At 62.5% G+C, this 27,940-nt stretch overlaps 1 protein-coding gene across 1 annotated transcript; it reads left to right on the forward strand.

The window, feature by feature from the left end:
* The first annotated feature begins 1,229 nt into the window (after positions 1 to 1,229).
* SUSD3 (sushi domain containing 3) lies at positions 1,230 to 25,735 on the forward strand. Its single transcript, XM_028133122.2, has 5 exons — positions 1,230 to 1,356; positions 17,967 to 18,155; positions 19,209 to 19,356; positions 20,904 to 21,053; positions 25,196 to 25,735. Exons 1-5 carry the CDS (start codon positions 1,269 to 1,271, stop codon positions 25,461 to 25,463), a joined length of 843 nt encoding a protein of 280 aa, XP_027988923.2. The 5' UTR covers positions 1,230 to 1,268; the 3' UTR covers positions 25,464 to 25,735.
* The last annotated feature ends 2,205 nt before the right edge of the window (positions 25,736 to 27,940 follow it).

Raw genomic sequence — 27,940 nt, forward strand, 5'->3', positions numbered from 1 at the left:
GACAGACACTCCCGTGGGCAGTGCTGCTGCCACCGCGGCGGAGCCACTGGAGGCTGGGAGGGTCTGGGACCCACCCTTCTGAGTGCGGCCCAGTGGGTGAGGCTGCCGACCCCTTGACCTCAGACTTCTGGCCTCCAGCACCCCCAACAAGACATTCCGTGGTGCTCAGGCGCCCGGTGGCGGCACTCGCTACAGCAGCCCAGGAGGCAGCCCCCCCCTTCCAGGCCAGGCTGGGATTCAGCAAGTGGGGCTCCTGGAGGCCTGGGCCGCGTGTGGCGCTGTGGGCAGCCTGCGGGCAGCTCCCACCAGCTGCAGCCTGCAATTCAAGGGCCACCGAGCTTCCCCCAGCCTGTCCCCTCTGCACGGCCCTGTGCGCGGGGTCAGACCCAGTGAGGGCTCCGGCCATTCAGCAGGGAATTCTGGGTTCCAGGTCCCCAAGTATGGTCTGGGGTGGGGTGGGGGGTGAAGAGGTCACCGGGGGCCCGGTAGACTCACTGGCTTCCCAATGTGGCAGACGGAGCTCGTCTCACATGGAGGGAACTGAAGAAGTCCTCAGGTGTGGTCCGCAGTCTGAAGTGGGAAGGGGACTCAGGCCGAAGCCCACCTGACTCACTGTCATCGAACCTCGCTTCCACTGTGCTGAGAGCAGGTGCCCCCCACACTGCTGGGGCCCAGGGAACCTGCCCTATCGCCGCCACTGGCCAGGCCTCCAGAGCCAGCCCTGCCCACGGGCCGCCTTCCCACACCTCCTGTGCCAGCCACACTCGCCTGGCCCTCAAGTTTCCAACGGGCTCACGGCTCGGGCCTTGGTTCGGGCTGCAAGGACCACCTCCGTCATCCGCCCCGCAGGTCTCCGCTCAGAAGCCGCCCTGAGCCCGCCTGGCTCCAGCTCCGCAGCGGCTGAGACCCCACCGCGTCCTGGTGTCCTGGGCGGGACTGGGCGGGACTGGGCAGCCCCTTCAGAGGGCCCAGGGTCTGAATCCTGCCCCCACCGCCCGGGCGTCCCCGAGGGAGGCCCACGGTACCTACACCCGCCTCCGAGGGCCGGGCCCACAGGGCACAGCGGGGCCCACCTGACACCTGAGGGCGGGGCCGAGGTCACCCTGCGCCAGGCCCTGGAGGAGACTTCCTGCTCCTGGGCTCCCTGCGGCCGGCCCCGCCCCCGGGCCCACGGGGAGGAGGGAGGAGGCGGGACTCCGGAGGGCGCGGCCCCGTCCCGAGGCCCAGGCGCGGGCAGTCGGCGGCCAGACGGCCGGGAGCGCGCGGGGATGCGTCCGGCGTCGGAGACCCTCCGTGGCAGGGCGAGGCCTGGGGGCCGTTCGGGGGGCGCCACGACCGCCCCCGGGAACAGTACAGGTGAGGCCAGCACCGCGGGCGCTCCGGTCTCTGCGCCCTTTCCCCAGACGGGGTGGGGGGTCACCGCACACCCCGGGAGGCACCGCACAGCTGGCGGGGCGGGTGGCCGTGTGCACTGCCTAGGGGGGCGCTCTGCCTAGGGGGGAGCTCTGCCTAGGGGGGAGCTCTGCCTAGGGGGGAGCACTGCCTAGGGGGGCGCTCTGCCTAGGGGGGCGCTCTGCCTAGGGGGGAGCACTGCCTAGGGGGGAGCACTGCCTAGGGGGCGCACTGCCTAGGGGGATCACTGCCTAAGGGGGCGCTCTGCCTAGGGGGGAGCACTGCCTAGGGGGGCGCTCTGCCTAGGGGGGCGCTCTGCCTGGTGGGGGCGCACTGCCTAGGGGGGCGCACTGCCTAGGGGGGAGCACTGCCTAGGGGGGCGCTCTGCCTAGGGGGATCACTGCCTAAGGGGGCGCTCTGCCTAGGGGGGAGCACTGCCTAGGGGGGCGCTCTGCCTAGGGGGGCGCTCTGCCTGGTGGGGGCGCACTGCCTAGGGGGGCGCACTGCCTAGGAGGGAGCACTGCCTAGGGGGGCGCTCTGCCTAGGGGGGAGCACTGCCTAGGGGGGCGCTCTGCCTAGGGGGGCGCACTGCCTAGGGGGGGAGCACTGCCTAAGGGGGAGCACTGCCTAGGGGGGCGCTCTGCCTAGGGGGGCGCTCTGCCTAGGGGGGAGCACTGCCTAGGGGGGAGCACTGCCTAGGGGGCGCTCTGCCTAGGGGGATCACTGCCTAAGGGGGAGCTCTGCCTAGGGGGGAGCACTGCCTAGGGGGGCGCTCTGCCTAGGGGGGCGCTCTGCCTAGGGGGCGCACTGCCTAGGGGGGCGCTCTGCCTAGGGGGAAGCACTGCCTAGGGGGGCGCTCTGCCTAGGGGGAAGCACTGCCTAGGGGGGCGCTCTGCCTAGGGGGAAGCACTGCCTAGGGGGGGAGCACTGCCTAGGGGGAGCACTGCCTAGGGGGGGCGCTCTGCCTAGGGGGGCGCTCTGCCTAGGGGGGAGCACTGCCTAGGGGGGCGCACTGCCTAGGGGGGAGCACTGCCTAGGGGGGCGCTCTGCCTAGTGGGGAAGCACTGCCTAGGGGGGCGCACTGCCTAGGAGGGAGCACTGCCTAGGGGGGCGCACTGCCTAGGGGGGAGCACTGCCTAGGGGGGCGCTCTGCCTAGGAGGGAGCACTGCCTAGGGGGGCGCACTGCCTAGGAGGGAGCACTGCCTAGGGGGGCGCACTGCCTAGGGGGGAGCACTGCCTAGGGGGGCGCTCTGCCTAGGGGGGGCGCTCTGCCTAGGGGGGCGCTCTGCCTAGGGGGGAGCACTGCCTAAGGGGGAGCACTGCCTAGGGGGCGCTCTGCCTAGGGGGATCACTGCCTAAGGGGGCGCTCTGCCTAGGGGGGAGCACTGCCTAGGGGGGCGCTCTGCCTAGGGGGGCGCTCTGCCTGGTGGGGGCGCACTGCCTAGGGGGGCGCACTGCCTAGGAGGGAGCACTGCCTAGGGGGGCGCTCTGCCTAGGGGGATCACTGCCTAAGGGGGCGCTCTGCCTAGGGGGGAGCACTGCCTAGGGGGGCGCTCTGCCTAGGGGGGCGCTCTGCCTGGTGGGGGCGCACTGCCTAGGGGGGCGCACTGCCTAGGAGGGAGCACTGCCTAGGGGGGCGCTCTGCCTAGGGGGGAGCACTGCCTAGGGGGGCGCTCTGCCTAGGGGGGCGCTCTGCCTAGGGGGGGAGCACTGCCTAGGGGGGAGCACTGCCTAGGGGGGAGCACTGCCTAGGGGGGCGCTCTGCCTAGGGGGGAGCACTGCCTAGGGGGGAGCACTGCCTAGGGGGCGCTCTGCCTAGGGGGATCACTGCCTAAGGGGGCGCTCTGCCTAGGGGGGAGCACTGCCTAGGGGGGCGCTCTGCCTAGGGGGGCGCTCTGCCTGGTGGGGGCGCACTGCCTAGGGGGTCGCACTGCCTAGGAGGGAGCACTGCCTAGGGGGGCGCTCTGCCTAGGGGGGAGCACTGCCTAGGGGGGCGCTCTGCCTAGGGGGGAGCACTGCCTAGGGGGGGAGCACTGCCTAGGGGGGGAGCACTGCCTAGGGGGGCGCTCTGCCTAGGAGGAAGCACTGCCTAGGGGGGCGCACTGCCTAGGGGGGAGCACTGCCTAGGGGGGCGCTCTGCCTAGTGGGGGAGCACTGCCTAGGGGGGCGCACTGCCTAGGAGGGAGCACTGCCTAGGGGGGCGCACTGCCTAGGGGGGAGCACTGCCTAGGGGGGCGCTCTGCCTAGGAGGGAGCACTGCCTAGGGGGGCGCACTGCCTAGGAGGGAGCACTGCCTAGGGGGGCGCACTGCCTAGGGGGGAGCATTGCCTAGGGGGGCGCTCTGCCTAGGAGGGAGCACTGCCTAGGGGGGCGCACTGCCTAGGGGGAGCACTGCCTAGGGGGGCGCACTGCCTAGGGGGAAGCACTGCCTAGGGGGGCGCTCTGCCTAGGGGGCGCACTGCCTAGGGGGGCGCACTGCCTAGGGGGCGCACTGCCTAGGGGGGCGCACTGCCTAGGGGGGCGCACTGCCTAGGGGGGCGCTCTGCCTAGGGGGGCGCACTGCCTAGGGGGCGCACTGCCTAGAGGGGCGCACTGCCTAGGGGGAAGCACTGCCTAGGGGGGAGCACTGCCTAGGGGGGCGCTCTGTCTAGGGGGGCGCTCTGCCTAGGGGGGAGCACTGCCTAAGGGGGCGCTCTGCCTAGGGGGGCGCTCTGTCTAGGGGGGCGCACTGCCTAGGGGGGCGCTCTGCCTAGGGGGGGAGCACTGCCTAAGGGGGAGCTCTGCCTAGGGGGGCGCTCTGCCTAGGGGGGTGCACTGCCTAGGGGGAGCACTGCCTAGGGGGGAGCACTGCCTAGGGGGGGAGCACTGCCTAGGGGGAAGCACTGCCTAGGGGGGCGCACTGCCTAGGGGGCGCACTGCCTAGGGGGGCGCACTGCCTAGAGGGGAGCACTGCCTAGGGGGAAGCACTGCCTAGGGGGGAGCACTGCCTAGGGGGGCGCTCTGCCTAGGGGGGAGCACTGCCTAGGGGGGGCGCTCTGCCTAGGGGGGCGCTCTGCCTAGGGGGGAGCACTGCCTAGGGGGCGCTCTGCCTAGCGGGGGAGCACTGCCTAGGGGGGCGCTCTGCCTAGGGGGGGAGCACTGCCTAGGGGGGAGCACTGCCTAGGGGGCGCTCTGCCTAGGGGGGGAGCACTGCCTAGGGGGGCGCTCTGCCTAGGGGGGAGCACTGCCTAGGGGGCGCTCTGCCTAGGGGGGGAGCACTGCCTAGGGGGGCGCTCTGCCTAGGGGGAAGCACTGCCTAGGGGGGGCACTGCCTAGGGGGGAGCACTGCCTAAGGGGGCGCTCTGCCTAGGGGGGCGCTCTGCCTAGAGGGGAGCACTGCCTAGGGGGGAGCACTGCCTAGGGGGAAGCACTGCCTAAGGGGGAGCACTGCCTAGGGGGGCGCTCTGCCTAGGGGGGCGCACTGCCTGGGGGGGCGCACAGGGGGCGCACAGCGGGGGCCAGGATGGGTGGGGAGGCACAGAGGGGGAGACTAGCCGCGGGCGCACCTCCCGAACCCCCTCCATCCCGCGGGCGTCCCTGGGACCCAAGGCTGGTGGCGGCTGCCCGCCTCGGTGCTGGGGAAGTCAGCAGACGCGAGGAAGTTGGAACTGGCCTCGCCTTGCGGGCAGGTGCCCTGGTTCCCGTCCAGCTCCCAGCCCCACTTCACTGTGGGGACCCGAACCGGGGAGGGAGCGACAGCCCCGTCCCGCGACGCTCCGGGCTTGAGGCTCGGGGTTCCCTGAGGGACCGAGGGCGGCCGTTTTACTTGGTGTTTGTCTGGAGAGTGACCTGAAGAGGGTTTACCTTCGTGCGAACGCATCTGAGGCTCCAGTGCCACTTTGTCCCGTGAATGCACCTCAAACCTGACCCTTGTAGAGACTCAAGCCCGGACATGCGCCCTCCATGCCCCAGAGGCTCACTTTAGTGGACACTGAGGGGGGTCGGCTCCTGTGCGGGCAGCATGGGCCCAGGTCAGCCTGGTGCAGGTGGTCCCACTTAAACAATGACACCTGCCATCAGGAGGCGGGGGGTGGGGGGTTCCTCTCAGATGGGGAAACTGAGGCCCAGGGAGTTGAGTCACCAATAGGAACTAAGACCTGCCCTGGCCTGGAGGGTGGGTTTATTTTGTTTGTTTGACGCCCCAGGGCAGCTGGATGCCCAGTCCTGGCCGGGTGCTGTGCCCGGTGTGGGAGGAGCACGGTGTGCATGCTGATGCGGGGAGGAGGGTGTGGACAGAGCTGCGGGGACTTGCCCAAGGTCAGCCAGGACGGAGAGGGGCCTTCGAAGGTTTGCGTACAGAAGGCTGTTTGCAGAGGACGCTCCTGAGGGAGAGGCACTGTCCGTCCCTGCCCTCTGGCCGCCAGCCCAGCCCCAGCCCTGCTTCTGGCCCGCTGCAGCGCAGCCTCCTGCCCACGGAAGCCCTGGGGTCCCAACCCGTGACCCTCCCCTGAAATTGGAGGTCGGAACCCCCCCCTTTAACGTGGGGTGCTCAGCCTCTGTGCCTCAGTTTCCGGGTGTGCCAAGTGGTGGGCACTATCCCCCTGCCCCAGGCTGTTCTGCTCTGGGGTAGCACTGTCCTTCCAGCCGCACCCCGCCCTGCCCTATGCACCCGGTCTTGGCTGTGCAATGGGCACCCTTCTCTCGGTGGGGCTGTGAAGGGTGGGTCTTTTGGAGATAGCTGGGCACGGCTAAAACACAGCAATGGGCGGCGGGTTTTCCCTGCATCTGTAAGCGGCGCATTACTCCGCTCTTCCTGGAAGTGCAACCAGGTGGATTCGGTGTCCTGGGGTCTGTGTCCTTCCCTCCTCCCCCTGTGAGGCTGGTGAGGGGTGGTGGGACGGAGAGCCTGGCTCGGAGCAGGGCTTTAAATGTTTGTTGACTGGCTGACTGGGTGCCCAGCCCTTGTAGAGACCGCCCTCCCACTGCCCGCAGGCCCCGGCCTGCTCCCGCGGCTCCAGCACTCCTGAGGGGCACGCTGTCCAGGAGTGGGCCCTCTGGGAGGAGGAACACAGGGTTCCAGCAGCAGGGAGGGCCCCCTCACCCGGCCCCTGGAGGGCCCGTCGGGGGAGGGCCGGGAAGGAGGCAGCCGCAGGGTGCGGGCGGTGAGGGGCGCTCTGGGCTCCCCTTGGCTTCTCCCCGGCAGCCCTGCCACGCAGCCGGCCCGGCCCTGTTCTCAGACTCGGCCCAGGGGGCATGGGAGTCCGGAGAAGGCACACGTCTAGTTCTGTTCTTGTGAGGCCCAGGTCTGGGCTCTGGCCTCTGTGCAGCCCCATGCCCACCCTGCACGGGAGAGGAGCCAGCTGGGGGGGGGGGGAGTCTCTAGGGCACAGTTGGGGCTGTGGGCCTCCTGCTGTGGCTGACCCCTGCAGGGGCCTGGCGCCCCGCTCTCTATAGAGTGAGCACCTGTGTGTGCACGGCTCACACTCCCCAGGTCAGAAGCTCCTCCTGAGGGCTGTCCTCTCCGCGTGGGAGACAGACTCCGGGAGGAAGTGGCTCTCCTGTGTCACAGCACCAGGTCCGGGGGCTGGCCAGGCCGCTCTCCCGCCATGGCCAGTGGGGAAGGCAACGTATTGGCCTGGCCCCCAGCTGGTAAGGTCACGGCCTGGCACTGTGGGCTCCAGGCGGGAGGACGAGAGCAGCAGCCTCTGGCCCAGGGTTCCAGGTGAAAGACTGACCCTGACTCCACTGGCCAGGCTGGCGGGGAGGCCGGGCTGGGAGGGAGGCGGGGTCCTGGCAGCGGGCGGCCCTGATGGGCAAGTCTGCTCTCCTCACTGTTCAGTGAACCCATAGGGCTGCTTTTGGTTTGTCTCTTGTTTGTATCAAATTCATTCCCTTTGTCTTGTGTCTCCTCACTTGAGTTTTATTTTCACATAGTAAAAAACGGGGTCACAAAGGGCCCAGGACAAATACGGCAAGGCTGAGGGTGCCCTGCTCCGGCCCGCGGTGGGGGGCGGGGGGTGGGCGGCCTGGGACGCAGCACCTTGCGTCCTGCTGCCTGGGGTGCAGGTGGGTGGCCTGGCGCCAGCAGGTGAGGCTGGGGCAGGGAACGAGGGGTGTCCCGGGACAGCCGGGGTCTGTGGGGGTCTTCAGCCGGGAAGGGAGGAGATGGGATTTGCTTCTTAGGTACCAAGTGTGGGAGGAGCTGTTGGGGGGCAGTGAGGGTGTCTAGGGGTCCAGGGGTCCCCAGGCTGAGGAGGCGGTGCAGTGAGGGGTCGGGGGTCCAGCAGGCGATGGGCTGGGATCTTGGGCTGGGGAGCCAGCAAGGGGACTCCAGGACTGCAGGCTGGGGGGGGGGGCAGTGAGGGTGTCCCCAGGTCTCCAGGAGCCCCCGGAGGCCCCGGCAACTAGGCCCCCTCCCCACCGGTCCTGGAGTGGCTGGGTCCTGCGGAGGGCGTGGCGGGTGCTGCCAGGCCACATCCAAGGCCTCACGCAGTCTGTGGGTCTGAATCTCTTATGTGGGAATGGGCTCAGCCCAGGGGAGTGCTTGCTGAGCTTCCAGGCCCAGGAAGGGGGTGCAGGAGACCCCATGGGGCCTGGGTGAGGGAGCAGGTGGAGGGAGGTCTGGGTGCCATGGACTGGGGGGTTGTGGTGTGGCCGTAAGCGCCCTCCTGGGGAGCATTTCTGTGCTCCTGACTCTGCTCTAAGTTCTCCATGGGGTGGTCCCACTCGTCCCATGACCCTGAGGGGGCAGGTCACCCCATTTTGCAGATGGGAAAATCGAGTCTGAGCAAGGTGAGGGCTGGGTCCCGGACTTCCGGCCAGGAGGTGGTCGAACCAGGGTCAGACTGAGTGGAGAGGGACTGGGGTGGGGGCTTTCTGAGCAGACCCACCACCACACGGTTCACCTGGCCTCCCAGGAGGGAAGGTTCCAGAAGGTGACCCCCATGGGGTGGTCCTGGTTGAGGGCTCCCCTCCCTCCCCTCCTCACAGGGTCCTTTCCTTTTTCTGGGAAGACTGGTTCAAACAACACACTTCTCCTAGGTGGTCGGCAAGCTCATTAGTCAACAGAGCCAAATACCAACAGTACAACGATTGAAATTTCTTTTGAGAGCCAAATTTTTTAAACATAAACTTCTTCTAACGCCACTTCTTCAAAATAGACTCGCCCAGGCCGTGGCATTTTGTGGAAGAGCCACACTCAAGGGGCCAAAGAGCCGCAGTTTGCCCACCACGGCCCTAGGAGCAGGGCTGCCGCCTCTGGTGGAAGCGCAGAGAAGGGGAGGGGGCCACCCTGAAGTGCCCTCCCCCAACACCTCTGAGCGGCCCCACCCCAGCTCCTGAAGGGGCTCAGCTGAGGGACTCTGTGGGTGGGAACCGCCTGCAGGCCATCCCCGTGGCGCCAGCCCCCTCCCCATGCCTGCCCACTCCAGGCCCCTTTCTAAGGGACAGTGGTGTCCTCGCTGGGCTGGGTCAGCTCCCATCCCAGCTGCTCACTGCAGCACCCACAGGGGCGTCACAGGCCACCCAGCAGGCAGGCCTGGGCTCCTGCCTCCGCTGCCATTTGTGACTTAGGTGGCGAAGGGGAGGGAGGGCCCCGTGCCATGGACTAGGGCAGTGATGGGCGACCTTTGGAGCTTGGTGTGTCAGACTTCGCCAAAAAACTGAGCATAACTCGGGTGGTGTGTCACTTTGAGGAAAAAACTAACTCCAAGACTCTAGTCGCAAGTGTTTCATCCTCGGCATGCAGCCGCGTGTCATCAGAAATGGCTACATGTGTCAGTGCTGACACGCGTGTCATAGGTTCGCCATCACTGGACTAGGGGGTTCAGGGCGGGCAGTCAGCTGGCACTGGCTCAGCAGAGGTTGGAGGAGTCTGGGCTGGGCCAAGGGGATGTAGGGGGAGGGGGCAGGACAGCCACCACCTGGGACCAGGTGAGTGTGGCACACCAGGTGGTCAGTGACAGGGCTTTCGCCAACATTTTTGTGACCACCCACCCCCAGCTCCATCCTACCTTGAACGTGTCTCCAGGCCTGTTCACCACATCTCTTGCCATCTCTTTGTTCCTCCCTCAAGGCTTCTTACTGTTTTGATCAAGTGCTAGTTGTGCAGGATCTTTAAAGGATGAAGGCGGATTCATCTCTTCCTCCTGTTACTCACCGAGCGCTGGTGTGGCCCTGGCTGACGGCCACACTCACCCCAGGGCTCTCACCTGCTGGCCATCTCCCCCGGCCGGCCGGCCCCTGGAGGCCCACAGGGGACTGGGAAGAAAGAAAGAAGGTGCTTGCAGCTAAAAACCTTCAAACAAAAAGGCAACCCATTGAATGGGAAAATATATTTGCAAATGATACATTTGATAAGGGGATCATACCCAAAATATGTAAGAAACTCGTACAACTCAGTAACAATAAACAATCTGACAAATGGGCAAAAGACCTGAATGGACCCCTCTCTAAAGAGGACATTCAGATGGCAACAGACATATGAGACGTTAACATCGCTGGTCATCAGAGATGCAAATTAAAACCACAATGAGAGATCACCTCACACCTGCCAGAATGGCTGCCATCAACAAATCAATAAACAAGTGTTGGCGAGGACGTGGGGAAAGGGAACCCGTTGTGTATTGTTGGTGGGATGGTAAATTGGTGAAGCCATTATGGAAAACAGGATATTCCTCAAAAACTAAAAATGGATATACCATACAACCCAGCGATTCTTCCGGGTATTTATCTAAGGAAAATGAAAACACGAATTCAAAAAGCTATCTGCACCCCTCTGCTCACTGCAGCGTTATTTATGATGGCCAAGTTATAGAAGCAACCTAGGGTGTCATCGATAGATGAATGGATAAAGAAGAGGTGGAACATATACACAATGGAATATTTTATAGCAATAAAAAAGATTGAAATCTTGCCATTGGCAACAACATGGATGGATCTAGAGGGTATTATGCTAAATGAAATAAGTCAGACAAATACCATGTGAAAGCTTACATGTGGAATCTAAAAACCAAACAGAAGCAGAAGGAAGGGGTGGGAGGAAGGGGGAGGGGACTATAGTCAATCATATTGTGATAAGTTGGCACAGTGACGTGATTACTAGAATTAGTGGGGTGATCAATTGTAAGATATCAAAATGCTAAATCACCACATCATCCATCTGGAACTAGTATAGCCAATATAAGGGTGTACCAACTCTACTTAAATAAAATTTTCAAATGTACACCAAAGGGGGAATAGGTACTTAGTTACGGAAAATTAGAGAAGTCGCAGCTCTAAATGGAGGGCTGGGAAGTGTTGCCTGCCCGGCGATCCTGGGGAAGGGCCCCGCGGCCGCCTGTGGCCTCCCTGCCCACCTGCCCTGCCCCAAGCCCATGTGCCCCTCCTGCCCGGAAGGAAAACGCGTGTCCGAGCCCGCAGACCCGGGGAAAGAAGGAGGGTGTCCTGTGTGAGGTCGCTCGCCCGCTTTGGCCCTGTGGAGACACTGGTCCACTGAGAGCCCAGACACGGGGCTCCGCCATGGCCATTGCCCCTCAGCGCGGGGCCACGGCGAGGGTCCGAGGGAGGGTCCTGGGCATGTCTAGAGGGGGCCCCCCGCCCTCCACCCCAGGGGTACCCCTCCCCCTAAGCCAGCAGCAATCTGGTGAGCTGTTTGTCTTTTTAACCTTGACCAAGCTAAGAGGCCAAAAACTGTATTTTAGGTTTCAAATTTGCATTTCTTTGACATCTATATTTCCCCTGAGTTTTTGTAATAACTTTATGGAGGTATAAATTACATACCATATGAGTCACCCATTTAAATTGTACATTTAATGTGTACAACTCAATGGCTTTTAGAATATTCACAATTTTAGCACAGTCAGCCCCACCCCCCCAGCAACTGCTAATCTGCTTCCTGCCTGTGGGTTTGCCTTTTCTGGACATTTCACAGAAACCGATCGTCCAGTTTTGTGACTGGCTTCGTGCGCTGATGGTAATGTTTTGACGGTTCCTCCACATTGTAGCACATCAGTGCTTCATTCCTTTTATTGTCAAATGAAATTCCATTGTCTGACGGTCATACTTCAGTTGGTGGACATTTGGGTTATTTCTCCTCTTGGCTGCTGGGAGCCTTGTGCACAGGTGTGTGTGCACGTGTTTCCTCTGCTTACGTTCCTGGGAGGGCGTCACTGTGACCTGTGGTGATGCTGCGTGTAACTGCTGGAGAAATTGTCCCAGCAGCCCCCAGCCCCGCCCCTGCAGCCCCGCCCTCTGCAGCCCCACCCTCTGCAGCCCCACCCTCTGCAGCCCCGCCCCCTACAGCCCCGCCCTCTGCAGCCCCACCCTCTGCAGCCCCGCCCCTGCAGCCCCGCCCTCTGCAGCCCCACCCTCTGCAGTCTCACCCCTACAGCCCCGCCCTCTGCAGCCCCACCCTCTGCAGTCTCACCCCTGCAGCCCCGCCCTCTGCAGCCCCACCCTCTGCAGTCTCACCTCTGCAGCCCCGCCCTCTGCAGCCCCGCCCTCTGCAGTCTCACCCCTGCAGCCCCGCCCTCTGCAGCCCCGCCCTCTGCAGTCTCACCCCTGCAGCCCCGCCCTCTGCAGCCCCACCCTCTGCAGCCCCGCCCCTGCAGCCCCGCCCCTGCAGCCCCGCCCTCTGCAGTCTCACCTCTGCAGCCCCGCCCTCTGCAGCCCCACCCTCTACAGCCCCGCCCCTGCAGCCCCGCCCCTGCAGCCCCGCCCTCTGCAGCCCCGCCCTCTGCAGTCTCACCCCTACAGCCCCGCCCTCTGCAGCCCCACCCTCTGCAGTCTCACCCCTGCAGCCCCGCCCTCTGCAGCCCCCCCCTCTGCAGTCTCACCCCTACAGCCCCGCCCTCTGCAGCCCCGCCCTCTGCAGCCCCACCCCTGCAGCCCCGCCCTCTGCAGCCCCGCCCTCTGCAGTCTCACCCCTAAAGCCCCGCCCTCTGCAGCCCCACCCTCTGCAGCCCCACCCTCTGCAGCCCCACCCTCTGCAGCCCCGCCCTCTGCAGCCCCACCCCTGCAGCCCCGCCCTCTGCAGCCCCGCCCTCTGCAGCCCCACCCTCTGCAGCCTCACCCCTGCAGCCCCGCCCTCTGCAGCCCCGCCCTCTGCAGCCCCACCCTCTGCAGCCCCACCCCTGCAGCCCCGCCCTCTGCAACCCCGCCCTCTGCAGCCCCACCCTCTGCAGCCTCACCCCTGCAGCCCCGCCCTCTGCAGCCCCGCCCTCTGCAGCCCCACCCTCTGCAGCCCCACCCCTGCAGCCCCGCCCTCTGCAGCCCCGCCCTCTGCAGCCCCACCCCTGCAGCCCCGCCCTCTGCAGCCCCACCCCTGCAGCCCCGCCCTCTGCAGCCCCACCCTCTGCAGCCCCACCCCTGCAGCCCCGCCCTCTGCAGCCCCGCCCTCTGCAGCCCCTCCCTCTGCAGCCTCACCCCTGCAGCCCCGCCCTCTGCAGCCCCGCCCTCTGCAGCCCCACCCCTGCAGCCCCGCCCTCTGCAGTCTCACCCCTACAGCCCCGCCCTCTGCAGCCCCACCCTCTGCAGCCCCGCCCCTGCAGCCCTGCCCTCTGCAGCCCCGCCCTCTGCAGTCTCACCCCTACAGCCCCGCCCTCTGCAGCCCCACCCCTGCAGCCCCACCCTCTGCAGCCCCGCCCTCTGCAGCCCCACCCCTGTAGCCCCACCCTCTGCAGCCCCGCCCTCTGCAGTCCCACCCTCTGCAGCCCCGCCCTCTGCAGCCCCGCCCTCTGCAGCCCCACCCCTGCATCCCCGCCCTCTGCAGCCCCACCCCTGCAGCCCCGCCCTCTGCAGCCCCGCCCTCTGCAGTCTCACCCCTACAGCCCCGCCCTCTGCAGCCCCACCCTCTGCAGCCCCACCCCTGCAGCCCCGCCCTCTGCAGCCCCGCCCTCTGCAGCCCCACCCCTACAGCCCCGCCCTCTGCAGCCCCACCCTCTGCAGCCCCACCCCTGCAGCCCCGCCCTCTGCAGCCCCGCCCTCTGCAGCCCCACCCCTGCAGCCCCACCCTCTGCAGCCCCGCCCTCTGCAGCCCCGCCCTCTGCAGCCCCGCCCTCTGCAGCCCCACCCCTGCAGCCCCGCCCTCTGCAGCCCCACCCTCTGCAGTCTCACCCCTGCAGCCCCGCCCTCTGCAGCCCCACCCTCTGCAGCCCCGCCCTCTGCAGTCTCACCCCTGCAGCCCCGCCCTCTGTAGCCCCACCCTCTGCAGTCTCACCCCTGCAGTCTCACCCCTGTAACCCTGCCCTCTGCAGCCCCGCCTGCAGCGCTCCTGCCCTGGGCTCCGCATGTCCCTGTCTTCTGTGTGCAGCCTGGGGTTTCGGTTTGCCTGTCTCTGAAGTAACAATGCTGAGCTTCTTTTTATGTGGGTATTGGCGGTCATCAGTAAACCTTTAGAGAAATGTCTATTCAGAGCTTTGGCCATTTTAAAATTGGGTGATTTGTGTTTTTATAATGCGGTTGTAATGATTTATACATTCCAGAGACAAGTCCTTTATCAGATGCATGATTTGCAAATATTTTGTGCCACTCTGTAAACCTTTTCATTTTCTTGGTCATGTCCTTTGAAGTACAAATATTTTTAACTTTGCTGAAGTCCAGTTTATTTTTTCTTTTGTTGTTTTGCTATTGTTATCATATCTAAGAAACCATTGCCTAATCCAAGGTCAAGAAGACTTATCCCTATGCTTTCGTCTAAGAGTTTTAAAGTTTTGGCTTTTATGTGTATGTCTTTGATTCATTTTCAGTTAATTTCTGTATAGGATGTGAGGACAGGCCCAACTTCATTCTTTTGCATGTGGGTATCGTCCCAGCACGATTGTTGGAGACCGACCCTGCCCATCGCATCGTCTTGGCACCCCTGTCAGAGGCCGAGGGCCTGGAGGGGGCGTCTGTCCCACCGCCATGTGTCTGTCTCTATGCAGGACCTCTGTTTCCGGCCCCATAGCTCTGTGGTAAGTTCTGAAATAGGGAAGTGTGAGTCTTCCAACTCTGTTCTTCTTTTCCGGTCTGGTTTTGTTTGGCTATTCTGAGGCTTTGCGTTTCCTTGTGAATTTTAGGAGCAGCTTGTCAGTTTCTGCAGAGTCAGCCGTGGGGCCTCTGCTCCAGGCATGGACTCAGCAGAGCCAGCCTCTGCCCTCTTCACAGCGAAGGCTTCTGACTCCGAGCACATGGAAGTTCCCATTTATTTAGGCCTTTAATTTCCTTAACAATGTTTTGTAGTTTTCAGAGTTTACGTTTTGTGCTGCTTTTCTTAAATTTATTTCTACAAATATAAGTAATACTAGATGCCCGTTGAATGAAGATTCGTGCAATAGGCCTTCCTTCCCTTGGCTTCCAGCACCAGTTTTCCTCCGGCACCCGGGACCCAGGCCTTGGCTCCAGCCGGAGTCTGCCCTCTTCGTCTTCGCTGCGGCCGGTGCCACTCCTGTAGATCTCTTTGCCTCCTGCCCTCCCTCTCATAGCAGGCGTCCTGCCCCGCCCAGCCACTCTGCACCTGGAGCAGCTGGGCGGCTGCCATCTTTGTCCTTCTAATTTGCATATTTCCTCCTAATTGGCTGGTGGGCGTAGCAGAGTGATGGTCAATTTGCATGTTTCTCTTTTATTAGTGCAGATACTTTTCTTGATGCTCTTGTAAATTGAATTGTTTTCTTAATTTCATTTTCAGTGTGTTCCTGGCCATTGCACTGAAATGCCTTGGGTTTCATATATTGATCTTGTATCCTGCCACCTTGCTGGGCTCATTTATTAGTTCCTATAGATTTTTAGCAGATTCCTGGGGATTTTTCTGGACACAAGACTATGTTATCTAATAGAGAAGTTTTGCTTCTTTCTTTCTGATTTGGATGCTATTCATTTAATTTTCTTAACTATCCTACACCCCTGTTTGGGGCTCTTTGTCTTCTTTTTTTTTTCTAACTTAACCTTTTCTGTTGCTGTGATTATTTTTTATCCTCACCTGAAGATGTGCTTATTGTTTTAGAGAGAGGGATGGGGAGAGAGGGAGAAACATCGATGTGAGAGAGGAACGTCAATCAGTTGCCTCCTGTGAGCATCCTGACTGAGGGTCGAGCCTGCGGCCTAGGCACGTGCCCGGCCGGGGACGAACCCGCAGCCTTGTGGCGCCCAGGGTGAGCCCCCGCGGAGCGCCGGCGGGCTGTGTGACTGTGGTCACGTCTTGTGAGGGACATGGGTTTATGTCGCAAGGGCGTAGGCTGCACGCCCCGAGGCTGGCCTTGCTCTGTCGTGGGAACTGTGGATGCTGCCCCGCCGGGCGCTGCTCCCTCTGTCTCGGGCAGCGGGCGTGCCAGCCCCCGCTGCGCTTGGCCTTCCCGTGTTAAAGCGGGGAGAGTGCTGCTCCCGGGGCCTCGTGAGGCTAGGCATGCGGCCGTGTGCGCACTGCAGGGGAGGCGGGCTGCCCCCACCTTCCGCCGGTGCCTCCGCCATCATCCAGCTTTGCCATGGCTCAGTTTCCCGTCTTAAGGTGGAGATGGCCACCTTCCTCATAGGCTGCAACCCATCAAACACCCACCAGGTTCTAGTGCTGTTTGTGGGGATCCAGAAGTCAGGCCCCAGCTCACACTGAGCCCGGCTCCTGGGGGGGCAGAGGCAGGGTGGGCTCAGGCAGCTGCCCAAGCCCGGCCAAGCGTGGGCAGCACGGCCTCCCGAGCCCCGGGCCTGCGTGTGAGCCGGCCGCGTGTGTGGCCCCCACCCCTGTGCGGAAGGGGGCCTGTTCCACAGTGGAGCCTCCGCGGCTGCCGCCAGGGGGACCTGACTTTGGGGCCGGCGTGCACTACATCGGGAAAGCAAGTTTGCTGATAGGCTGGTCGTGGATTGAGAAAGAGTCCAGTTAAATTCTAAGATTTGGGGCCAAAGCCAGTAGGGAATAGAGGGTTTGTGAACATGGGGGCGGCCGCAGGGCAAGCTGGGAGGGAGCACAAGAGCGGGGCTGGGTGTGTCCGGCCGAGGTGTAGGGCGGCAATGTGTGAGATCTCTTTATGAATAAGGGTGTTGAACCTTTGTCCTGTATTCTCCAAATACCTTTTCCTAATTTTTATTTTTTTAATTAAAAAGCACACACATATTTTATTGATTTTTTTACAGAGAGGAAGAGAGAGGGATAGAGAGTTAGAAACATCAAAGAGAGAGAAACATCGATCAGCTGCCTCCTGCACACCCCCCACTGGGGATGTGCCCGCAACTAAGTTACATGCCCTTGACCGGTATCGAACCTGGGACCCTTCAGTCCGCAGGCCGTCGCTCTGTCCACTGAGCCAAACCGGCTAGGGCTTTCCCTAAGTTTTAAATCCGAGTTTATGTTTGTTTTTCAATTATTAAGGAGTAACAAAAGCTTCTGCTCTTCATGCTGCCCCCTCCTCCCCGCCCAGCCTGCCTTTGGAGCTGTGCTTGTGCTGAGACTCCGAGGTGCGGGCCAGCTGTCCTCCTCAGAGCGGAGGAGCCGGATCCACCCCCAAAGCTGTCTGCAGGAAGAAAGGCTTAGTCAACATTGCTAACACATACTGTTTGGCTAATTACACTTTCATTTCTTCGCAGTTGCCTACACTTATCTGGTTGGGTTCCTGTCAAGGTCCTCGTCTGCAAAATACTGTGCTACATTTTAACGTGTAGCAAGAATAGCATTCAGTGAGGAGCGCCCAGACCTGGGAACCTTGGCCTGTAATACGTGGATGATCCTTGTATCATTGCTTTCATTGTCTTCTGATGCGTGTTTTTTCTTTTTCCTTTTTCTGTGTGCCAAGCTTTGCACATGCGTTTTTTTAATTTTTCCCTGTAACTATAAAATCTACCTTTTTTTATTCGCAGGTGTGTATTACGTCTCTCTTTTTAAAGAACCTCCCTGCTCAGAATTTATTTTTTAACATTGGATTGTCTCCTTTAAAAAACCTGTCTTACCCTCCCCCATCCCGTCCCACAGGACCGCCGCCAGCCGGTATGTACAGGTCTGTTTCTGGTTTTTGTTTATTAATTTGTCTTATTTTTAATTTTTTAAGTATATTTTATTGATTTTTTTACAGAGAGGAAGGGAGAGGGCTAGAGAGTTAGAAACATCGACGAGAGAGAAACATCGGTCAGCTGCCTCCTGCACACCCCCTACTGGGGATGTGCCCGCAACCAAGGTACATGCCCTTGACCCGGAATCGAACCTGGGACCCTCAGTCTGCAGGCCGACGCTCTATCCCGAGCCAAACCGGCTAGGGCAATTTGTTTTATTTTTTAAATTCCACATATAAGTGAAATCACATGGTATTTATCTTTCTCTCTCTGCCATATCACTTAGCATAATCCTCTCTAGATCCATCTGTGTTGTTGCAAGTGGCAAGATTTTATTGTTTCTATTGCTGAGCAATATCCCAGCACGCGTCTTCCCCAGCACTGGCTCAGAGCACGGAGAGTTTGCCTCAGGTGGGGTCAGCTCCGTGTCGGGTCCCAGCCCCTGCTCTGCCTGCCACTCCTGTCCTGGGGTGGATGACCCAGGGCTTCCCATGGCCGTCGGGCAGCCATGCCCATCCCAGCCGAGGCTCCTGCAGAGCCCTGCCTCCGGAACGGGGGCTCATGCTGTCACCTCTCTCCATAGGCACGTGCACCCAAGTGCAGCCGCCCCAGAGGGGTACCCTCCAAGTGCTTCGCGGCGATGGGGCCTCTGTGGGGACTGTCGTCGTGTTCCACTGCCCCTCAGGACACCAGATGGTGGGGTCTGGCCTCCTCACCTGCACCTGGAAGGGGAGCGTCGCTGAGTGGTCCTCAGGGACCCCTGTGTGCAGAGGTGAGACCCACTTCCCTCAGCTGCCCCCGGACCCGCTGGCACCCTGGGAGGGGCCTGGTGCTGTCATGTGGACAGCGTGGTGTCCGCAGAGAAGGTGCCGTGGATGCCACGTCCCGGCTGGGCCTCTGTGTGGGCTCCTGCTCCTGGTGCTGGTGACCCTGGTGGCTTCACGTCCGTAGTGTGGATTCAAGTCCCAGGAGCTGCTCCAGGCCCTAGGCCTGCCACTGACGTGGGCCGCCACCTCCCCGAGGTCACCTTGCTATCTGAGCGCGCGCTTACTGTTCTGCATTTGTTCATTGATTCAGGCTCTAAGCATGCGCGTGGCAAGCCCTAATAGAAGGCTCCATGTGCCAAGAATTCTAGAACTGTCCTTCTGCGTCTGGCCCTGGAGCCTGTCGGGGGAGGCTTTCTATTTGTATTTGTAGTGCAGGGTGATGCCCCGCACAGCCGTGTTCAAAGGGAGGCCACGTGTATTGTGTGATATAAAGGGCTCAGTAGTCAAGACAGTTTGGAAAAGGCCAAGTTAACTTAAAGGCTGCAGGACTTCTCAGAGCTTTTAAAATGCTCCTGTGTTGGGTGAATTTTGAGAAGGGGGGTATCTGTTAGGATTAGATTCCTAGAGTTACAAAACCCAAGATAACGGGAGTCAGCCAGCAGGGGCTGTGGGAGATTTCTCTTGCCATAGCCCTCAGATTGGGCAGTCCTAGGCTCATATGGTGCCCACAGAGAGGACCCTTCCGTGTTGTGGCTCTGTTGGGTTTGGCCTTGAGCCCAGGCTGCAGTGGGTGAGAACCAGAAGGGCCTCCTGGCACCCATCAGAACTTCTCCCGTGTGCCCCCACGAACTCTTACACACGCTCCAAAGCCCTGCTCCACCACCCCCTTCTTGCGAGCAGTCTTCCCTGATAGCCTCACTCCTACAAGGGTTTGCACAGACCTTCACCTTAGCAGCAGCTGCCCTGCCTCCCTATGGCATGGGCTCCTGAGGGCAGGGTGGGCACCACTGCTGGGCCTCAGCGGGCCATGCCAGGAGCTGGTCTTGTCTCTCTTACAGCTGTGACGCCCCACGAGACCTTCGGCTTCAGGGTGGCTGTGATCGCCTCCATCGTCAGCTGCGCCGTCATCCTGCTCATGTCCATGGCCTTCCTCACCTGCTGCCTCTTGAAGTGCGTGAAGAGGACCGAGCAGCGGCGCTTCGACAGGCATGGTGGCCCCAGCATCCTCGAGGGAGGGAGACGGTGGCCTTGAGCCCTGACCACTCCCCGGAGCCAGGAGCCGGCCCGGCACTGCGCCAGGGGTGCCAGCACCCACGGCCATCTGGGCCTCCTAAGGGTGCCCAGGGGCATGAGGAGCGGGGTCACCCTACCACAGCTGCCCTCACAGCCCCGACGGCTGCAGACACGGTCGGTCAGGGTCTGCACTGCGGCTGGGGCGTGGCATCGTGGTCATGAGCGCCATGGCCCTGGCGGGCGTGTGGGCTGAGGGGAGGCCTGTGGTGTCTGCAGCTCCAGGCGGACTCCGCTCACCGCCGCTGCTGCTTCCCTGTAGTTCGTCCTTTTGGGGAGTCCAGGGGAGCCTCAGCTCTCGGAAGGCTGTTCAGGAAGCGATGTGTTTGTAAACAGAATCGTTTTCCCCATTAGAATAGTGTCCAGTGAATTAATCTGCTCCAGACCCCCAATGATTCGTCTCAGCCCTCCTCAATTGTCTGTGATCATTGCTTCTTTCACACCCTTTGCTACATCAGCTTTTTTGACGGCCGCTTTATGTTTTAAAATTGTGCTAATCATTGATTTCGCCATGACATACTCAGTAGCCAGATCAGACATGCAAACACTTCTATCCTACTTTGCAATTATTTCTTTTTTAAGCTCTAATGTTTTTCTTGCAACTTTCCTTTTCACTTTGCTGCTATCACTAACCTTAGGACCTGTGGTGACTTACTGTACATATTTAATAATAATCAGTAGCAACAAAAGCAGAAAAACATGGAGATACTCACAGCCCCGTTTCCTGAGATGTTAACAATGCAGTAAACTGACTCTACTGGAGTATTTTCTATGTTTGTCACCTGAGAGTCACGTGACTGGTCACACAGGTACAGCATGAAAGGGTTGTCAATCAACAACAGAGATTTTTAAAAATATATTTTTAATTGATTTCAGAGAGGAAGGGGGAGGGAGAGAGATAGAAACATCCATGATGAGAGAGAATCATCAATCGGCTGCCTCCTGCACGCCCCCAGCTGGGGATCGAGCCCGAAACCCAGATATATGCCTTGACCGGAATTGAACCCAGGACCCTTCAATCCGCAGGCTGACGCTCCATCCACTGAGCCAAACCAGCTAGGGCGACAACTGAGATACTTTTCTGTGAACAGCTGGGCTGAGAACTGAATTGTTTGAGGTGGGAGATGTATGAGAACTGAGGTTTGACTGTAGTTTTCAACATGGTGGTAAAATGTTTGTAACATAAAAGTTGCCATTTAACCATCTTTGTGAGGAGAATTCAGGGCGCTAGTTCCGTTCACTGCACTGTGCCGCAGTCCATGACGACTTGTCTCTAGAACGTCCCTCGCCTGCCTGGCAGGCAGAGTGGTCTGGCATGTTCCGATGGCCCGTGCCACGTCCTCACCCCCGCCCTCACAGAGCTGAGGGGGCCACAGGCCTCCGGCGCGCCCAGCCCAGCTTGCAGAGGCTCAGGGTGGCGGCCGGGCCTCGTGCGCTGACTGCCTCGCATCTCCTCCCCACAGAGCGGCCCAGCTGTGGCTCCAGCTGCGAGGCGAAGACTTGGAGACGCTGCAGGCCGCCTACCTGGGCCTCCCGGGCCTGAGGAACAGCAGCGGCAGTGCGGGGCCCAGAGGCCAGCCTGGCCGGGAGCGTGACCACCACAGCTTCACCACGTGGGCACCGGCCTGGGCAGTGGGGCAGGGATAAGGGCGGGGCCAGGGTTGGTCAGGACAGGGCTGGAGAACCAGGACCCGCGGGGGCTGGCTGCCCCTCACGCTGTGCCGCTCCCCGGGCCTCACATCCTGGCACGGAGACAGGCTGTGGTCCTGCTGGCGCCTGTGCCGAGCCCGCACCCCGCTGCGGGGCCGCCCACCCCCACGGCTTTATGTCGAGAGCCCACACTTACCGAGAAGGGGAGCTCCTGAGCCTGAGCGTCCAGTCCGCCCAGCCCCGCAGGCTGCGCGGTGTCCTGCGGGCTCGCTCTGTCCTCCCCCCTCTCTGTCTCCCTTTCAGTGCGCACGCACACACGTGCGCACACACGCACACATGCACACACGTGCGCGCACACACGCACACATGCACACACAGACGCGCACACATGCACACACGTGCGCACACGCGCACACGCACACAGGGGTCAGGGTTCTCTGACGCCGGGCGTCTGTCCTGGCTGAATGTGGCCACCCGCTCTGCGCGCCCTCTCAGGACCCCGCGGCGCGGCAGCCGGGTCTCGGCTTTCCGTCTTGGTGGCCAGCGGTCCCTGCAGGGCCCGAGCTCCGGACTGTGGGCGCCGGCCCATGGGGCCGCACTGCGTTTCCTGCGCAGGTGCCTGGGGTGCTGGGACGGGTCGGGCACCCCCACGCACATGCACACGGGGCTCCGTGGGCCGAGGTGAGTCCCTGCCAGCTGATGAGAAAGGGGCTCTGCAAGGGGTCCTTGCTGGCCGGCACCTCTCCCCTGGCCTCGGCTTCTCCCCCGGCCTTACCGAAGGGTGATTTTAGTTCTGCTGTTCTGCCTTTTTCCCTACGAGGATGAGGACGGGTTCTGTTTCTCCCTTTTCATTTTGTCTTGTGTCACCACGAACTCGAGGCTATTCTCTCTCAAGCTTTATTTTGGGGAAAAGTCACAAATGCAGAGGCGGAGGCAATGTGTGTGTCTCCTGTCCCGGCTGCCGTCCTCAGCAGCCAGTCACTGTCCCCATCACGCAAGGCCGTGGGCCCCGCCCCTTCCCCGGGAGCCCCGTCCCCTACGTCCCCTACTGCGCTGCGCCCCCGCAGGCTCCCTTCTCCCATCCGGCGGGCGGGCGCTCTCCCAGGCCCAGGTGGCGCCCCTCCCGCGCCGGGTGGAGGCAGCCAGGGCCAGGCCCGCCTCACAGAGCAGGCGGCGTCCCGCAGAACCCCGGGCGCCCGAGGCTGCTCCCCTAGGACCGCTCCCACCACGGCCACCCCCCTGGGCCGCCCCCCTGCGCAGGGAGGTCCTGGCAGTGCTCGCCCGCCCGCTGAGGCGCCTGGAGTGGGCGAGGCTGAGGGCGTGCGCCGCCGTCGGTGCCACTCTTGGTGCTGCTCTTGTCCCACCGCACAGATGAGAACGCAGGCGCGGGGTGGGCCGGGCCGGCTGCCCAGGGTTGCGGGGACCCTGGGCCTGCCCCACGGAGGGGTTGATCCCCTCGGGTCCCAGACCTGGGCCTGCCTGCTGGCGGCCGTGCCACCGGGCTGCCTCTGCGGCTGTGGTTGCGCGACCCGTGGGCCCGAGCTCCGCTCCGATGGTCAGTGTTCGCGAGACCCCCTGACCGTTCAGGTTTGGGTAAATGGTGCTTAGAGCTGTTTCTCTTTTTTGAGATGACATTTTGGGGTGATCCTAGAAATAGACTGTTTAGGCCAAAGAGTCTCAATATTTTTATTACCAAACTAGAAGCCCAGTGCACGAAATTCATGCAGGGGGGTGTGTCCCTCAGCCCAGTCTGCACCCTCTCCAATCTGGGACCCCTCCGGGGATGTCCTCAACTGGCAGTCGGACATCCCTCTCACAATCTGGGACTACTGGCTCCTAACCACTCACCTGCCTGCCTGCCTGATTGCCCCTAACCACTCTGCCTGCCTGATGCCTAACTGCTCCCCTGCTGGCATGATCATCCCCAACTGCCTTCCCCTGCCAGCCCGAAAGCTCCCAACTGCCTCCCCCTGCAGGGCTGAGGGGACTGGGGGACTCCAGCTGGATGAAGCCCGGGGCGCCTGCTACCCCCTGGCAGGGCTGAGGGGACTGAGGGACTGAGGCTGGATGAGGCAGGGCTGAGGGGACTGGGCGCCTCCATCTTGTGGCTGTGGGCACCACCATCTTGTGAGGGTGTGGCAGTCAATTAGCATATTCCCTCTTTGTTAGATAGGATTCTTCAGGGACCCAGCACAGGTAGGTGGAGACATTTTCCCTGGCGGACTGGCAGGGCAGCCTTGCGGGAGCCCCTCCGCATGCCGTCACGTTTCTTCATTGACTGCAGGAAGGGGTTTCCTCTGGCCCTTGCTTGCCGGCTGCATTCCTGTGTGGTCTTCTTTTGCTTTGCTGACGGCCTGCTGGTGTTTTCCCGTGCGTGCTGGGAGCGCTGTGCATGCGTGCTGGGAGCGCTGTGCCCCAGGTGGAAGTGAGCCTTACTCCAGAGCTGGCGCAGGTCCCTTCCTTTTCGTGCTGGTTCAGTTGGGGTGGTCCTGCTCAGGCCTTTCCTTTCCGTGAGTCAGATTCCTCTCAGGCCCCGCCCGTGCGGCCCCTCGGGGTTCACCCTGACAGGTTGTCCAGGCTCAGCTGGGAAAGCCCAGCGGAGCGGCCGGTGGTTTCCTCCCCGGCCCCAGGTGGCACGCATCCTGGGCGGCCGGCGCTGCTGTGGGCTGCATGGGTCTCCCTGGGTGGGCGCTGCGGGGTCGGGGCCTGCCCACGGACGCCCGTCCTCAGACCTGGCCTTGTTCTCTCTCCTCTGATGCCGGCTCAGAGCCATGCAGGGGACTGCGTGACCGCCTCCCCCGAGAGCGACGTGGGGCCACTCAGAGTCAGCTCTAGTCGGGCAGCTCAGGCAGGAAGTAGGAGGCAAGGCTCGGGGAGCACTGGGGTCAGAGCCCCTCCCGAGCTCTCCCACGTCCCCCAGGGCCCGCTCTGAGCCAAGCTCGTGGGGACCAGGGCAGGCAGCGCCCGCCAGGACTGCACAGCCTGATGGAGGAGGCAAGGCCCCGGCCCCGGCCTCTGGGTCTCCGGCAGGGCCCTGACTGCAGCCCAGGGTCTGGGCCATCCTAGCCAAGGCCCAGGTGCCTTCTCGGGTCTCGCACTAATTGGTGGTGCTTGTCATCAGCAAGGCAAGGTTTGCCCGTGACCTGCTTTTACTTCATAAAGATGCCCCAGGGCGCGGCGCGGCCGGCACCGTTCTCAGCTCCCTCAGACCTCCCGGTTCTAACCGCAGGGGTAAGCCCTGCTCTGATTCCATTTCAAGGAACTTGTCCAGAATCACACACCGCTACTAAGCATGAAGCTGTTTTAATTCAGGCTTTCTGGCTCCAAAGTCCACGGATTTGCCCCCAAGCTGTCTTTCCTCTCCACTAATTCATTAATTGATTCATTCACGTATCCACGAAGACAACAGATAATTTTGTAATTCCTACTACTTCCAAGAGCTTTTCTGAGGATTAGCTGTGGGTGGGAACAGAGAGGCAGGGAGGCTTCTCGGAGGAGGTGGTACATGAAGTGAGCAGACGGGGAGAGCCTGGATTTCGGGGAAGGAGGGAGACAGCCCCTGCGGGAGGGAGCAGCCTGCAGAGGCTGGAGGTGGAGCAGAGGCCAGTGTCGGGGGAGAAAGAGGAGCCAGGTGACATCTCAGGCCCGGAGCTCAGGCCTGATCAGCCTGGGGACTGGCTGGTTTGTGGGTTGGGGAGGAGGGGCCACAAGGGAACAGAAGCTGGAGAAGGCAGGTGGCCTGGCCCCCAGCCCCCGGCCTGGGGAGGCAGCCTGGCCCTGTGGTCTCACACACTGAGCAGGTCCCTTCCTGACACGGCCTTGGGACCCCCGCCCCACACCTGGGAAAAGCTCAGGAAGCAAGGTCCCTGGGGCCTGGGTGTCTCCTTGGGTCACTCCCTCCTACAGCTGAGGGGCCTGAGGCTCCAGGCAGGGCACTAACGGCGGGGCCTCTCCAGGAGGAGAAGTGGGGCTCCCCAGCCTTGGGGTGATGGTCGGCTCCAGGCCCACTGAAGGCCATGGCTGGGGACCTGGGGGCCAGCAGGGGGCAGTGTTGGGCCCATGGAGTCCTGGCTCCCTCCGCTGCTCACTCCTCCTCTCTCTGCAGAGACCTCGGTGAGCGCACCAGAGCGCTGGCTGCTGTGGCCTGCTGCGTGGACAAGGACCCCTGGGCCCCCGGCAGTGCCGCCTGCTCACCCTGGGCCCCGGTGGCAGTGCACAGTGAGCCCCGGGCAGACCCCGCCTGCCCCCGGGCCCACCGCTGCAATGCCCAGACAGCCCGGGCCCGAGCCGCCCTCCACGCCGGGGCGACCCGGCCGACCCATCAGCTGGCCACCTGTGTTTCGACGTGTGTCCAGCTCGAGGCGGGCCAGTGAAGGAAGCGCCTGGTTCCGGGAGCCCCGGGCCTGGTGCTGAGCTGGGAGTGCCCTGTGCGGCCGGGCTCCTGGGAATCGCCCTGAGGCGGGCAGAGCAGCTGCAGCCCCAGCCAGGGACCTCAGAGGCTGGACAGAGGACATCTGCTCCGCACAGCCAGGAGGGAGGACAGCCACGTCGGGCAGTCCCAGCGTGAAGCTGCCCCGCAGGGAGCGCTCCTTCCAGGGACTGTCAGGCTGCGGTGAGGGTGCGAAGTAAACGGTTCTCACACTGAACTCGCCAAGGGAGCCCGCTGCTCAGTTCCGTCCCTGCAAACACTCCAGGGACGTGCCTACACGCAGCCTTCATTCCCCCCCGGGCTCGGGCAGCGCGCTCAGCAGGCGGGTCTCAGGGGCCTCTCCTGGGGAGCCCTCTGCGCCCCCCCGCGTGGGGGCCCGTCAGCGGAGGAAGCGTTGGGTGGTGAAGGCTGGCTGGCGGCTCGGGGTGCTGCTGGGTGTCGGCACCTCCAGTGCCGGGGCTCCTCACGGGGCAGTGGGCTTTCACGCTGAGAGCCTGCCAAGGCCCAGGAGTCCTGCTTGGTCACTGCTGGTCAGCACAGAGGCAGACCCCACTTTTGGGGGAGGGAGCACCGGGCAGGAACTCCCTCAGGCCCGACAGAACCATCACAGTCCCTGACCCATCCTTGTCAAAGCGATTAGATACAGAGATGTCACGTCTCTTGCCCCCCAGCCCTGCTCCCAAAGGGGATAGTTGGAGGGAGCCCCATCACAGATGACCCCCCTCAACCAGAGCAGCACAGGGTCTGTCCTGGGGTCCCCGCAGGCTCCGCTCTCCGGCTTGTCCCGGAGTGGCCAGCAAGGCCCCTCAGCCACGTGCGACACGTCCTGTGGGCAGACAGAGGTGGACAGCCCCCCGTTCTTGGCCCTGTAGAGGGTGACGGGAACGGGGTCGCAGCTCCTCACAGCTCAGCAGCAGCCAAGGTCGGCACCGCTAGAAAGGCTCCCAGTTGCCTCGTCCTCAGTGCTCAGCGGGAGCAAGCCCAGCACCCCCCTCCGCCCCCCCCCCCCCCCCGCCCAGCCCTCATGGGGAGGAAGTGGCGGAACCTGGGGGCAGGAGGCCTGCCGTGGGGGCTGGTGAGGGCTCGGGGAGGCCTGCAAGGGGAGGCCGGTGCTTTGTCCCTGGGTGCCTGCCTGACCCTGGGCAGCTGGTCAGAGGACAGGAGGAGTGGGGTGAAGTGGCAAAAGAGGGAGGCCCCATTCCCCTCAAGCTCCCAGGAGCAGAGAGGCCTCCAGACGCCCACAAGGGCTGCAGGGGCAGAGGCGGGGGAGGCGGTGGTGCCCCGCTGGCAGGGTGCCGCCTGGATGCAGCCATTGCCAGGAGGCCTGGGGGCAGGCGGCCTCAGCAGTGCGGTGCATGGGCTCTGTGGTCTGGGGGTCTCAGCTGGGTTGGGAGGTGCCCCCACCAGGAGCAGATGGAGAGCTGTCTTCCTACAAGCATTCCCGAGCACAGCAGCCTCACCAGCCATGGACGTGAGGGGACGGGCAGCTGGCCCCAAATCACAGCTTGTCCTGGGAAGAGAGAAACCCCTTCTCTTCCGTTTCTTGATCCCCCACCTCACCGTGGGGCTGTGCACCCGCTGCCCCCTGCCTGCAACACTGCCCTTGCTGGCCACAGGGCTCCCCTGCACCCCCTTCTCAGCTGAGAAATGGGGACTGTGCTGCTGACAACACTAGGCTCCGTGGAGTCAGGCTGTGAGACAGCCCCTTGGGCAGCTGGGTGCCCACAAAGCCACAACCCCTCATCGCCTGGCCCTGGAGGCTGGACGCTCTGCCTCGGTGCGGGCGAGTTGGCTTCTGGGAGGCCCTTGGCTGGCCTGCGGACGGCTTCTCCCTGGGTCCTCATGGGCCTTTTCTTGGTTCATGTGCAGAGAGATGGAGAGGAGGACGGAAGTGAGCTCTGGTATCTCTTCTTATGAGGACACTAACCCTATGGGACCAGGGCCCCACCCTTAAGACCTCATCCCCTAATTACTTCTTCAGAGGCCCATCTCCAAATGCAACCAGGTGGGAAGGTAGGGCTTTGATTGTGTGCATTTGGGGGCACACAAACATTCCGTCCATGACAACCCCCGTCTCCCTACCGCCTCAAAAGCTCAGACAACCTCATCTGCTCCTGCAGGGCCAGTGTGACGGGCGGGGCTCTGGCCGTGGAGGCAGGGGCAGCATCCGCTCCAGCACACATCTCGTTACAGGACTGAGGGGCGGTCTGCCTGAGCTTCAGACCCAGTAAGACACGCAGGAGTTCGAGGCACAGACAGCAAGGGCTTATTTTTAGGAAATGGCCCAGCCCAGAGACGGGGCTACTGCCAAAGACTGGCTCCCGATGCTCCCAGGGAAATCATTGGTCAGGTCAGTGCTGGGGGCGGGGGCATGATCAGAGCCGCTGGGGCTGCTGTTCTGAGCCTGGAGCTGAAACACCA

Source organism: Eptesicus fuscus, chromosome 15, assembly GCF_027574615.1.
Source record: "Eptesicus fuscus isolate TK198812 chromosome 15, DD_ASM_mEF_20220401, whole genome shotgun sequence".
Taxonomy (NCBI): Eukaryota; Metazoa; Chordata; class Mammalia; order Chiroptera; family Vespertilionidae; genus Eptesicus; species Eptesicus fuscus.